The 12,583-nt window shown below is 48.7% G+C and overlaps 5 protein-coding genes across 5 annotated transcripts; 3 read left to right on the top strand and 2 right to left on the bottom strand.

Annotated features, from left to right (window-relative positions):
• Positions 1-521: 521 nt before the first annotated feature.
• On the bottom strand, positions 522-1,907 carry N7503_006413 (putative zinc metallopeptidase; the record flags this gene model as incomplete). The annotated part of the gene is made up of 1 exon (XM_057065960.1): positions 522-1,907. The coding sequence occupies one exon, from the start codon at positions 1,905-1,907 to the stop codon at positions 522-524; it is 1,386 nt and encodes a 461-aa protein (XP_056921429.1).
• A 200-nt stretch (positions 1,908-2,107) lies between these two features.
• On the bottom strand, positions 2,108-4,549 carry N7503_006414 (phosphoketolase family protein; the record flags this gene model as incomplete). The annotated part of the gene is made up of 1 exon (XM_057065961.1): positions 2,108-4,549. One exon carries the CDS (start codon positions 4,547-4,549, stop codon positions 2,108-2,110), a length of 2,442 nt encoding a protein of 813 aa, XP_056921430.1.
• Positions 4,550-7,293: 2,744 nt separating this feature from the next.
• Positions 7,294-8,322, top strand: N7503_006415 (alpha/beta hydrolase; the record flags this gene model as incomplete). The annotated part of the gene is made up of 1 exon (XM_057065962.1): positions 7,294-8,322. One exon carries the CDS (start codon positions 7,294-7,296, stop codon positions 8,320-8,322), a length of 1,029 nt encoding a protein of 342 aa, XP_056921431.1.
• Positions 8,323-8,964: 642 nt separating this feature from the next.
• On the top strand, positions 8,965-10,664 carry N7503_006416 (bZIP transcription factor; the record flags this gene model as incomplete). The annotated part of the gene is made up of 3 exons (XM_057065963.1): positions 8,965-9,094; positions 9,149-9,817; positions 10,273-10,664. 3 exons carry the CDS (start codon positions 8,965-8,967, stop codon positions 10,662-10,664), a joined length of 1,191 nt encoding a protein of 396 aa, XP_056921432.1.
• Positions 10,665-11,310: 646 nt separating this feature from the next.
• On the top strand, positions 11,311-12,423 carry N7503_006417 (putative short chain dehydrogenase/reductase; the record flags this gene model as incomplete). Its single annotated transcript, XM_057065964.1, has 5 exons — positions 11,311-11,362; positions 11,430-11,478; positions 11,535-11,600; positions 11,655-12,095; positions 12,147-12,423. 5 exons carry the CDS (start codon positions 11,311-11,313, stop codon positions 12,421-12,423), a joined length of 885 nt encoding a protein of 294 aa, XP_056921433.1.
• Between the last annotated feature and the right edge of the window lie 160 nt (positions 12,424-12,583).

The raw sequence follows: 12,583 nt of genomic DNA on the forward strand, positions 1-12,583 counted from the left end.
GGGAGAAGGAAAGAGGTGTAGGTTTGACAGGGGTCTCTCAGACTCTCACGCCCAAAGCCCAAAGCCCTGTACTCGTGTCGCTAGAACTCATCTAATTTCTTATTTGGATTCGAGCTGGGTGTGACCCAGTGGGATTCGATTGTTGCACCAGGTCTATTCCCCTGAGTTCATTTAATCCTTTTGGGCCCCTTGGGTACACTTCTACGCCCCATGACGTTGTCCGCGTTCCCGGTTCCATCATTCAGGCACTGAGTTTAGTGGAGATCTAGACCTGAGGTATATACCAGATCAGGGTTTTCATCCACATGTCAATAAGTACGTACTTGATCCCTTGAGAGCTCGACCCAGTAGAGACGTACGTACTTTTATCATTTATTGACTAAGATTTAATCAAATCTATGAGACGAATCACATGCGAAATTGCAGTCTTCCAGTAAATGCATACGTAATCACATGACCCACACTATAAGTATCCCAAATTTAGATTGAAACTCTACAAACCTTCCGAGGTCCCTCCTATATCATGTATATTCAAACTTCACATCATCAAAACCCGAAAGCCTAACCTGCAGTCTTCCGCTGGTAATAAAACTTCTGCTAGTTCGCACCGGTGGATCCCAAACCACTTCAGCCACGCTCGTACGTGGGCGGGATATTCCACACCCGGTGTCGTCTCGATCATGGAAGAGGACAAGATCCGGGCAAATACCCGGTTGCAAAATAAGACTAGTTTCAGCCGAAAGACCAATCGCAGCCCGGGCACGAGTGGACACGCATTCATATAAAAGTCTGGCATCATCCTGTGCCCCTGCCTGATAAACCCCCACCCCAACACAGGCCAATAATAAGGGATCGGCAGAGCCCCATGGCGTAAACGCATTGCCGACATTGTTGACACCGATCACTGCATCCAGATTGTGTTTGCGGATCAGTTCGGGAACTCTAAGGGTACCCCTGGGCCGTTGGTGGGGACCTCCTTGGCCCGGCGGCGCGGCCATATATAGATCGCTAGTGGGTAAGCCGACGAAGCTCACCGGGAGATTGTTCTCATGGATGACGCGAGATATTTTGTTCCATTCTTCGTCGGCCAAAAGGGTTAAGCGCGTACAATGTCCTAGCATCACGCGTCTCCGCGTGGTTCGACCAGTCCAGCCTCGTTGTTGCAGTGTCTGCAACACATGCCAGATGAGTGCCTCCTTGCCGGGATCCAGATTATAGTCCAGATGGAAATCGACATGTTTGTCGAGGAGTAAAGCGCGATCGATCGCCCATTCGATATTCTTCTTTGAAGCCTCCACGCTGGATTCCACGTAGGGCGTGGTTCCCAGGACGTCGATCTCCAGATAGGTTTCCAGAGCCTTTTCGATCAGGGTGCGGTTTTCTTCTCCGTATTCGCTGGAGAAAATGGGGTCTTGGGCGAAGCAAGCAATTTGAATGTGACAGGCCTCGCTCCATTGGCTCTTAAGCGTAATTGCTGCACTTAAGCAGGTCAACTGGACCGTATGATCGACCTCCACAAAAGCTCTCATCGCCGTGACTCCCGAGGAAACAGACTCGGCTAATAACCACTCCCCTCTTTTCAGAAGGTCGGCTTCGGTAAAGCTCTCTTTGGCCTTGGTGGTAAAAGACAAGGCTTCTTGGAAAGTGCCCGTGCAAGGTAGAAGATGGGAATATTCACGTGCATTATGAATAAACGCTTTGTCCAAATGAATATGTGGGTGAGTCAGGGCCGGTAAAGCGAAGGGAGGTGGGATGTCATCTCCGGAAGACTCGTGCGGGGTGATTGATGTGATTGTGCCGTGAGAGTCTGAGGGGTACTCGAGTTTGATATCCCAAGTGGATGATGAACCGACGAGTCTGACTCCCTGGATTGATTTAATATTCTTACTTAATTTAGGTGGCGGCATGGTGTACTTGGGGTGAGAAAGATGTTGTACCAGCGCCTAGAGCCCTGTCTTTATGATGCTCCACTCCCGGGGAAATCCGCTATTGAGCCGCAGAACGCCGTCTCATTCTCAATTATTCATGCATTAGATACATAAACTATTAATAATAGAACTTTAAATCAATTACATGTTTCCTGTTCGAGCCGCGCCCAATAACCCAATCATTGCTTCGCGTATGGCCAGGTCCAGTTGCGAATATACTCAGGATCCAGACCATTTTCGAAAGCCTCCGCTTTACCAGCGAGACGTGCATTAGCCAGCTTCTCCCTGGCGCTCGCCCCAGTGTTACCGAGAGATGGGATCAAGTCAATTGCATCAATGGCCAAACTGAATCGATCGGTTCCATTGCGCATCGCCAGCTCGAACGGAGTATCGATGTTACCCTTCTCGCGGTATCCCCGAACATGCAGGTTGTGCTGACCAGGCCGCTTGTAGGTCAATCGGTGGATAAGCCAAGGGTAAGAGTGGAAGTTAAAGATGATTGGCTTGTCGTCGGTGAATATAGCCTTCCACTGGCGATCAGGCATGCCATGCGGGTGATGGATCCCCGAGATAAGTCGGAAGAGGTCCACGACATTCACGAAGCGAATTTTGAGAGTGGGAACATGCTCGCGCAGAAGTGCAGTCGCAGCTAAAGCTTCGTGTGTCGAGACATCGCCGCAAGATGCCATCACAATATCTGGCTCTTCGCCCTGGTCGTTACTGGCCCAGTCCCAGATTCCGAGACCCTTTGTACAGTGTGCGATGGCATCTTCCATATTCAGGAACTGGATATGCTCCTGCTTATCTGCCACGATGACATTCACGTAGTTCACACTGCGGAGGCAGTGGTCCATAACGGACAGTAGGGTGTTCCCGTCGGGCGGGAGGTAGATACGGACCACCTCGGGGCTCTTATTGGCCACCACATCGAGGAATCCGGGGTCTTGATGAGTGAAACCATTGTGATCTTGTCGCCAGACAGTGGCTGTGATCAAGATGTTGAGAGAGGCGACCTTGGCGCGCCATTCGACCTCAAGACACTTTTCAATCCACTTGCAGTGCTGATTGACCATCGAGTCGATGACGTGCACAAAAGGCTCGTAGCTGTTGATGAGACCATGACGTCCAGACAGGATATAGCCTTCGAGCCAGCCTTCGCAAGTGTGTTCACTAAGGATTTCCATAACACGGCCATTCGGAGACAAATTGCCTCCATCGCTGTCCTCTTCGAAGTAATCTGCCATCCAAACTTTCTTGCCTGCCTTGTAGACCTCGGCCAACTTGTTCGACTCGGTTTCATCAGGGCCGAAGAGGCGGAAATTAGTCATGTTCTTCGCGACTACATCACGAAGGAATTTAGCCATGTTGGCCATACCCCCTGCGCTGGATTTACCGGGGACAATGTCTTGAATCGCATAATCACGGAAGTCATTCAACCTCAATGGTTTGCGCAGAAGGCCACCATTGCCGACCGGATTGGCACTCATACGAGAATTACCAGCAGGCGCAAGCTCCCTGAGTTCTGGAAGAAGCTTGCCACTCTCATCGAAGAGCGTCTCGGGCTTATATCCCTTCATCCAATCTTCAAGGACCTTGAGATGGGCAGGGTTGGTAAGGACGTCGGTGATGGGAATTTGGTGTGCGCGCCAGAAACCTTCGAGTAGTTTTCCATCGATTTCCCGCGGGGCAGTCCAGCCCTTTGGCGTGCGAAGCACAATCATGGGCCAACGGGGACGGAATGGCTTGTTCGATGATCGGGCTTGTTGCTGATACTCTCTGATCTCTTTCACACACTGCTCAAGAGTGACAGCCATGGCCTGGTGCATGCTATCCAGATCGCTTCCCTCCACGAAATAGGGCTTCCAGCCATAACCGACCATCAATGCAGTCAATTCCTCGTGACTGATACGTGCAAGGACCGTCGGGTTGTTGATCTTGTATCCGTTTAGATGAAGAACAGGGAGGACCGCTCCATCAGTGATCGGGTTGAGAAATTTGGTGCTGTGCCAACTCGTCGCAAGAGGACCGGTCTCGGACTCTCCGTCACCAACCATGGTCAAAGTGATGAGGTCCGGATGATCAAAGACAGTCCCAAAGGCATGTGAAATAGAGTATCCAAGTTCACCACCTTCATGGATACTACCGGGGGTCTCAGGTGTCGCATGACTTCCAATACCACCTGGGAACGAGAACTGCTTGAAAAACTTCTGCATGCCCTCTACATCCTCAGTCTTGTCAGGAAACACCTCGGTGTAGACACCTTCAAGATAAGACTGAGAGATGATTCCAGGGGCGCCATGACCAGGGCCAGAAACGAAAAGCACATCCAGGTCATATTTCTTGATCAGGCGGTTCATGTGGATCCACGTAAAAGACTGGCCTGCATCGGATCCCCAGTGTCCCAGAAGTCGAGCTTTGAGATGCTCCACTTTCAAGGGCTCTTTGAGAAGAGGATTCTCACGGAGGTAGAGCATGCCGAGACAGAGGTACAAGCTGGCGTGGAAATACTTGTTCATCTTGCGGACCTCTTCGGGGTCTAGGCATTTCCCGGATACCGTTGAGCGTGCATCTCCGTAAGCTGAGATGCTTTTGGATTGGGCATCATTGGAATGAGAGGCCATGATGATTGATTGTGTAAGTTCAACCGATGTAAAGATGGAATTGATGGGAAAATGGAAGTACAGGGTTGGTGAAGGAGGTAGAGAGGCAATAGCGAGGACGATTCAAAGTGGGGAGAGGGGAATGCAAGATTGATATAAAGAACCCTTTTTATGGGTAATCTCATCAAAATCTTGTTTTACAATTAAAATTGAATTAGTAGTCGATTGATGAGTGGCCTGATTCCTGCATTGTACTTTGTCATGGCCCGGCCGGGAAGAGCAGTCAATGACGTGTAGGCCGTTGATGAACGCACCACTATGATTTCTTGATTCATGCATGCGTCCCCATATGCTAAGAACTGATATGAGATTTGAATCCTTCGACGGGTCGCTTAAAGTAGTCGATCTTCTGTTGGTCAATAAATTGGGCTAAGTTCCTCTTGGTCACCGACTACCCTGGGGCCTGAACCACCTCCGCCGACATCCGAATTCCAATTGCGGGGAAAGCTTTAGAAGACACCACATTCAAACAGATAGAGTCAGCCAGCTTATGATTGAGCAAGTTATCAACTATTCGTAGTTCGATAGGAAATTCATTTGTGAGACTGTGATCGTAGTTGAGTGATAGGAACGAGGGGTGCGGGGTACCAAAAGACTGTCGGCAATACCCCTTGCTAAGGTTATGGGTACACAATATCAGATAATGAATCTGATATTGCCACGAGGCACCACATGCATCTGCAATCGTGCGATCATGTACCGTGTTGTCTCATACGGCTAGCTCTAGGCCATACTCCTGGGCCCATTCGGCTAGAACGCCACCCCAAGCCACATCAATTCCCGAGCCTAAGCATGCTAGATAAGCTAGGTTGTACGACTCCCACAACCTGGAGTGATTCATTGGCAATCCTTTCATACCACGTCGCTTAATCAATCCTATAAGACAGCGCATAAACCGTGATAGGGTGTATCTCCCCATTCAACGGGTCTCAGTTGCCACCAAAATTATTCATTCTTAGTGAAACGTTGCCCCATGCTGCCCATAAGGGCGTTAGTCTTTGTATCCAGCTCTTCAACTATTGTCAGTCGGTGCTTTACTTCAACAAAAGGACGAAATACGTACTTTGTACTGTCATCTATTTTCGGGCTTGTAAAGAGTAATAATCCTTAAATTCGTAGATCAGAATGAGATGAGCTGGCAAGAATATTTGCTACACAATATTTGAGTCAATAAATGAACCCCAACATTGAAAGGCCTCGGGAAACAAACTCACAGAAATACATATGAATGAACAGGAAACCCTTTAAAAGTGCTTACGAGCTACTGCTGGGATCTAGTATTCGGGCGAACAGAAGCGCCACTGGGCCTAAATGAAATGCGTATCAGCGATCGAAGCTAGAAAACATCGGGCCTATAGATACTCTATAACACTAAGAGGCTGGATCAAGAGCCTTTGCTTGGTATTTTCTTGCCACTGTGAGAAGATTGAAGTTGCACTGCGGTCGTACAGGGCCTGGATGGGCTCGTAACCTGGATCGAGGGGCACAAATTGATGCGAAAGACCTTTCTGGGACTTGGTGTAAGCCTCTGACAGATTGCCACAGTGGCTTGCTCAGCCTGTGATTCCTACTCAGGGATGTTCGGAGGCAAAGCTGTTCCAGTGACTGTGCAAGGTTTTTGCAGTTAGTATGCAGGGCCCAATGCCGATTGTGGCTCAATTTAGCCTCATGCACACTTTAGGAGATAGTGAATATTGCCCAAGCTACCTATGATGAGCTTGCATCCTATGTGAATTTCATGGCGGAAATCGGGGAAGATACTGAGGGCGAGGGTGAACCTCTCTACGTCTATCTCATAAACAGAAAACAAGATGACAAGTCGTGTAATTTTCATTCTAAACCAGGATAAGATGTTGAATCACCTGAAGCTTCTTGCTAGCGGAGAAACTTTAGGTTTCATGGTGCGAGTTATGCCCTATGGATATGGAGTCGCTGTTTGTATGCTTTACTTATGATTTCTTATATTAAGTTCATAGTTAAGCCCTGCATGGCCTGAATATCTTTCAGTCTGAACTTAGGCTCACTAAGCCAAGACATAAGATAATGTTTAATGCTAGTCTAACAAAGAGTAAGACCAAATATTTGTCGGTCATTTTCTCCAAACATCCCGTTCCCGCTCACTGAACCCCAGCCAAAGTTCTTGTGCGATGATAATTTGCCAAAGATATGCTATCTTGGAATGTTGGTGCCTGTGCCAACAGTCACTGAAAATTTTGATAAAAACAGGATTTCTGAACGGCATAGCCGCATGTTGATTCGAGAATTCCGGGGGTAGAGATGCGCCCTGACGCTAAGGAATGATCGTCCTGAGTGGAACCCACTGGTTGGTCTCAAACTTTAAGAAAGTAATCAACATGCATTAGTGCCGGGCCGAGATCTTGGCACAGAAAGCTCCTGGAATCATCGGGAAATATTTTCGTAGTAAACGCTCGGTTGATCCTCGGCAGCAGCGCAAGTGACGACTTCTCTCTCAGGCTCAAGGCGGATTTGACGCCCTTGGCCCATCCTGTATTCTCGGGACCAATGGAACTCAGGAGTGTTTTGGTAACGACATTGGATCTTGGCAAGATGACAGCATTGTGAGTCTTGTTGCTCCCATCGTCAGCTATAAGAACTGACATGATGCCCGAGGAAGAGCAGCATCATCTTCAATCCTTTATTCTGATCTCCTTGTGCAGTTGTGAGCAACAATCTACAGCCTCACCATGAAGACAATGGCACGCAGTATCGTCGCACTCTTCATGGCAACTTCCGCTACGGCGCAGAATATGTCGTTCGGGGCCGACAATTTCTACCGCAGCAACAACGTGACTATTCAGCCAATTAGCTTCCCGAGCCAATATCAGACGACTGTCGCGGGCAACCTTTTCTTTCTCAAAGACCTCAATTGTAGTTCAGATTGTCCAGCTATTGTCATCGGCCACCCCATGGGTGCCGTGAAAGAACAGAGCGCAAATCTCTACGCCACAAAGTTGGCCGAGCAGGGTTTCGTCACAGTCTCAATCGACATTCCATTCTGGGGCGCCAGCGAAGGTGAGCCGCGCAATGGGGTGTCTCCCGACCTCTACGCAGAGGCATTTAGCGCTGCTGTCAATTTTCTCGGTACTCAAAACTTCGTCGATCGCGAGCGGATCGGCGGCCTCGGTATCTGTGGCAGTGGTTCCTTCGTAATCAGCGCGGCGAAGCTCGACCCGCGCCTAAAAGCCATCGCCACGTCGAGCATGTACAACATGGGAGCACTGTCCCGCAATGGGCTACAACATTCGCAAAGTGTCGACCAGCTCAAGGCAATAATTGCCGAGGCGGCTCAGCAGCGCTGGACGAAAGTCGACGGCGGCGAGGTCCAGTACACCAGTGGCACCCAGAACCACCTCACGGCCAATTCTACTGCGATCCAGCGAGAGTTCTATGATTACTACCGCACCAAGCGCGGCGAATTCACGCCTGTTGGCTCTACACCAGAGCTCACTACCCACCCCACGCTCTCCACATTCACCAAGTTTGTGAACTTCTACCCGTTTAGCGGCATCGAGACGATCTCACCACGACCGATGTTGTTCATCTCGGGTGACCAGGCACACTCCCGCGAGTTTAGTGAAGATGCCTTTTCGCGTGCTGGGGAGCCAAAGGAGCTTTTCTGGGTGCCGGGTGCTGGCCACGTCGACCTTTACGATCGCACCGAGCTTATCCCATTCCAAAGACTCACCGACTTCTTTCGTACAAGTCTAGTGTGAAGGGAGCAATTATCGGCACGAATCAGCGGGTCCACATCCGACTGATTACAATCTCGGCCCCATTCCGGAAATTAAAGGGTCTTCGCGCTGGAATCCCGAGAGGTAGAGAGGTGCATCTGGCTGGTTCAGCAAGGAAATCGAGATCTATGTGTAACTTGTGTTTCAATATCAGATATTTGGTAGTATGCTACCTTGAGTGAATCGATGAGACAATTTACCTGTGGGTCTGTCGACTGAACTTAGTAACAAAACCTGAATCTCTGATCTCCATCTTTCTTGCAAGCTCGGCAGGTGCTTCTGCCTAACCCTGTTATGGGGCATTATACAGTAGGAATCCAGAACTAAGTGATGGGCCAATCAAACCGGGGACTTTTGCTTACATGGGTCCAGCCATGGATCCACACCCCGTACATGGATCTGCTACCTGAACCCACTGATCGACCAATTGGAGCAACCATCCGAGACTTGCCAAGTGCCCATCCATTAGTCAGATGGAAATCTCGATTTAAGTATAAGTTTTTAGTGGAGGCGCTGGTCAGCGACATGCGTTGCCAACCCCACCTATTATTTGTTAGACATCTACTGCATTTCTAGCTTGTCATCACATTGCATTAGATACCAATGGCAGATATCGCGCCAGAAATGCCGATCATTCCGCTGGCAAAGATGCCCCAACAAGTCGGCGTTCAGAAAGCCCAAGAGGATTGGACCGGAATCATAAATCGAAAAGAACGAAGGAAACTACAGAACCGACTTAATCAGCGGCGCTACCGTAAGTCTTATTGAACCTAAATCATGGCAATAATGGTGGCTTATGATGGTCCAGGGTCGAGAAGACAAGACAATCAAGCAGGGTCACAGGCTATCATCGAAGCTAGAGCCTCATCGGCCCTTCCCGGCCCAGCAGGGGACTCTAGCATGCCTCCCCTTGAATCTCAGGTGGATCGACGCGACATTTTGGAATGCGCGCATGCACCACCACATGCCTTGGAATTCCGTGACTGGTTTGAAAGGAAAGCGTACCAAAGCTATATCAATGGCTCACCAAACAGAGATCATCTGATTGGTCTAAGTCGACTCAATGTCCATCGAGCCATCAACGAGAACATTACTTCAATTGGAATGACGACCACATGGATGCAAAGCGATGATTCGATATCAATATTCAACCTGAAACAGCCTAGCTTTTCGGTCGAGAAGATACCATTATGCTTGCGTCCAACCTCCATTCAGTTGCATATTCCTCATCATCCTTGGTTAGACTTTTTCCCGTTTCCGAACATGCGTGACTGCATGATTCTTGCTGGGGACTCCTTTAACGACGATGACTTGTGTCATGATCTCATGGCATTCTGGGACACGAGGAATACCGCTGCCACTTTACTTGTGTGGGGAGACTCTTGGGAAGCAGCGAATTGGGAAGTTACAGAGGGATTTTTACATAAATGGAAATGGTTGCTCCGTGGATCCCCGGAGCTACTAGCTTCAACAAATCGTTGGAGGAGAATAAGAGGGGAAAAGCCCCTCGTCTGGAAAAACATCTTGTCAGAAGCATAAAAGTGACGAATTCCAAAAATTAGATTCAAGAGTCTCTTTTTAGTTGCGTAACGATTGTGTATTCAAATAGGGTTTACTGCCGTCTGGCCAGTCGAATGCACGTATGCGAGGTGAATCCCAAGACTCTATTGCAAGGCCCACCAGGATAGGCAGCATACAGTTGAAGCTTGAACCAGGGGTCTCAGTTGCTTACAAACAAAAGCCCTCGAGATGCGTTAGGCAATTTTCCTCAGGGCGGCGCAGCAAGGCCAAGAAATCGCCAAGCACTTGATTACATCAAGACCATGGAACTATTCCGTCAGCCTTAATTGATCGCCGTGCCTTAACTCCGACAGAGATAATTGTAGATCAGCCCATATAATTATATTCAGTGTATACTTATTCGAGAGCCAGTTCTACTTTCCGCCCTACACAATTGCTTCGAACCCAAGTTCTCCACCCGAGAGGGCGACCTCAAGAACACCCGCCATTCCTGCATTCCCCTCAAGATCATGAGTTTCATTCTCTTTATTTCATTGCTCAGTGCTGGGGCAATCGCTATTCCGACCTCCAATCCGCCCGAGATTCTGCCCACCACTGGAAACTCACTCTCGCACTCGAACCCAATCGAACCTCTCGATGTTCCTTCAATGAACAAATACCTGCACTCCGATATGAAGATTATGCACGACCAGATGGACTCAGATCGCACATTTCGCGGGGCTGATGACTATGAGAAACTTGTTGCGTTTTGCGAGGCCGGCTTTACGTCTGGTTGTCGGGCGGCGATCGAAAAAGCGGAATGACTTCTGTAGGGGTCAATTATTTGATCTCATTATGCCTTCATGTCACAGAAAAAGATGATTATAAAGCCTTGCTTGATGGGGAAGTCAATTCTCAAGTATCTGGGTCTCTACCTACGTTCGATTGACGGTTCCTGTCTTTTCTTTCCATATTAGCGCTCCTTCCGCCGCTTTTGCTCCCTGAGCGGACCTGCAGTAATTCGGTTACTGAACCCTGAAGGTTATGGTTCGCTCACTAAGCGCAATCTGTAGAAGGTTATTGGCGAGCTACCGTAATAGAATGCAGTCTATCACTTCTGCGCGAAATTCCACTAGGAAAGGCGATATAAGAGAATATTCTCATCTGGAGTGCCCACGACTAGCACAGTCACCTTATTCGTATTGTAGACGATTGCGTGAGATGTGACGTAGATAGGAATAGGTTCTGTCAGTGGGTCTAGTCCCTTATTCCAAGGGAGACCCAAATCTTAGCGTAAGCAACTTGCATTAGCGTATTTTCTGAAGCGTCTCCACATTACGATCATGTACAGATAGCCGAGATCACCATAAAGTTGCCCCCTTCCTGAAGATATCTGACCTTTTTCTTGACTTAACTCTGTTCAATCTTACACTGTTTCCGGGAGACTACGCTTCTACCGCCAAGAACAACATGGACATGGAAACCCAAATTCTGAAAAACAAGACCACTATTGTCACGGGTGGTGAGTGTTCTCTGGAAGCCCCTCTGTGTACTCCAAAGGCCGAGCTGAGCCAGAACAAACCAAATAGGCGCGAACGGCCTAGGAGAGGCATACGTTCGTGCTCTTGTCGCAGCAGGGTAAGACAGCAAACAAGATATCCCGTTGTGGCTTATAGTAGCTTACACTCATACAGAGCGTTGGTGGTAATCGCGGACCGTGATGTTCCCAAGGGACAGGAACTTGAAAAAGAGCTTACAGGGTATGTGTTCCCAAGACGAAGTCAGCACCGTAGCCTTCACTAACCACTTCAAAGCGCTAAATTCATCGAGTGTGATACTACCAACTGGGATGACCAAGTCCGACTGTTTGAAGCGGCAGCCTCTTTTTCTCCCAATGGCAAAGTAACCTTTGTCATTGCGAATGCGGGCATTCACCGCAAGGATGAAGTCTTTGCATATGCCGGCGATGGCAAAGCACCCGAAAAGCCGGACCTTGCCACTATCGATGTCAATCTCATCGGGACACTCTATACCTCGAAGCTTGCATCGCATTACTTCATCAAGCAGAATGGACAACAGCCGTCCGATTCACAGGAAGACACCTGCCTGGTTTTGATCGGGTCAGGAGCAGCATTCCTGGATTGCCCCCGCGCTCCTCAATACTGTGCCACAAAATGGGCTATGCGAGGTATAATGCATTCACTGCGAAGGACCGCCTTTTTTTATGGGAGTCGCGTGAACATTATCTCACCATGGTAAGTGATTTCCGCTCTTGTCAATCACGAATCTGATACTAACAAACTCAGGTATGTGAAGACAAACATCCTCTCGGATGAGGATTTTGCGCATGTCACTAGTGTAGGTGTTCAATTCGCCGAAACTTCCGATGCGAGCCAATGTCTTCTGCACATCCTTAATGATAGCGCCATTAACGGACGTTCCTACTTTGTTTCTGGCAAGAAGTGGTCTCCGACGGGATATATGGATCTTGGTCTTGAGGACTATCAAGGGAACTCTTTGCTTGAAAGTATACAGGAGGACCAAGTCAAGTCAGCCCCCGTTGAGATGGGCCTCTTTGTCTAGCTTCACAGCCTCTAGTATTCGAAACGGCGGATCTGTGAATTACCATATCTGGTTAATATTGCCTCTTTAAGTTTAGTGCCCAAATACCTGTGGGGAGTGATCGTTAACCGGGTGGCTTCAACTACATCTACCAATAGTTTCTTCTGTTCTTCGAAGGTTT

Source organism: Penicillium pulvis (genome assembly GCF_028828015.1).
Source record: "Penicillium pulvis strain IBT 33274 chromosome Unknown contig_3_segment0_segment0, whole genome shotgun sequence".
Classification (NCBI taxonomy): domain Eukaryota; kingdom Fungi; phylum Ascomycota; class Eurotiomycetes; order Eurotiales; family Aspergillaceae; genus Penicillium; species Penicillium pulvis.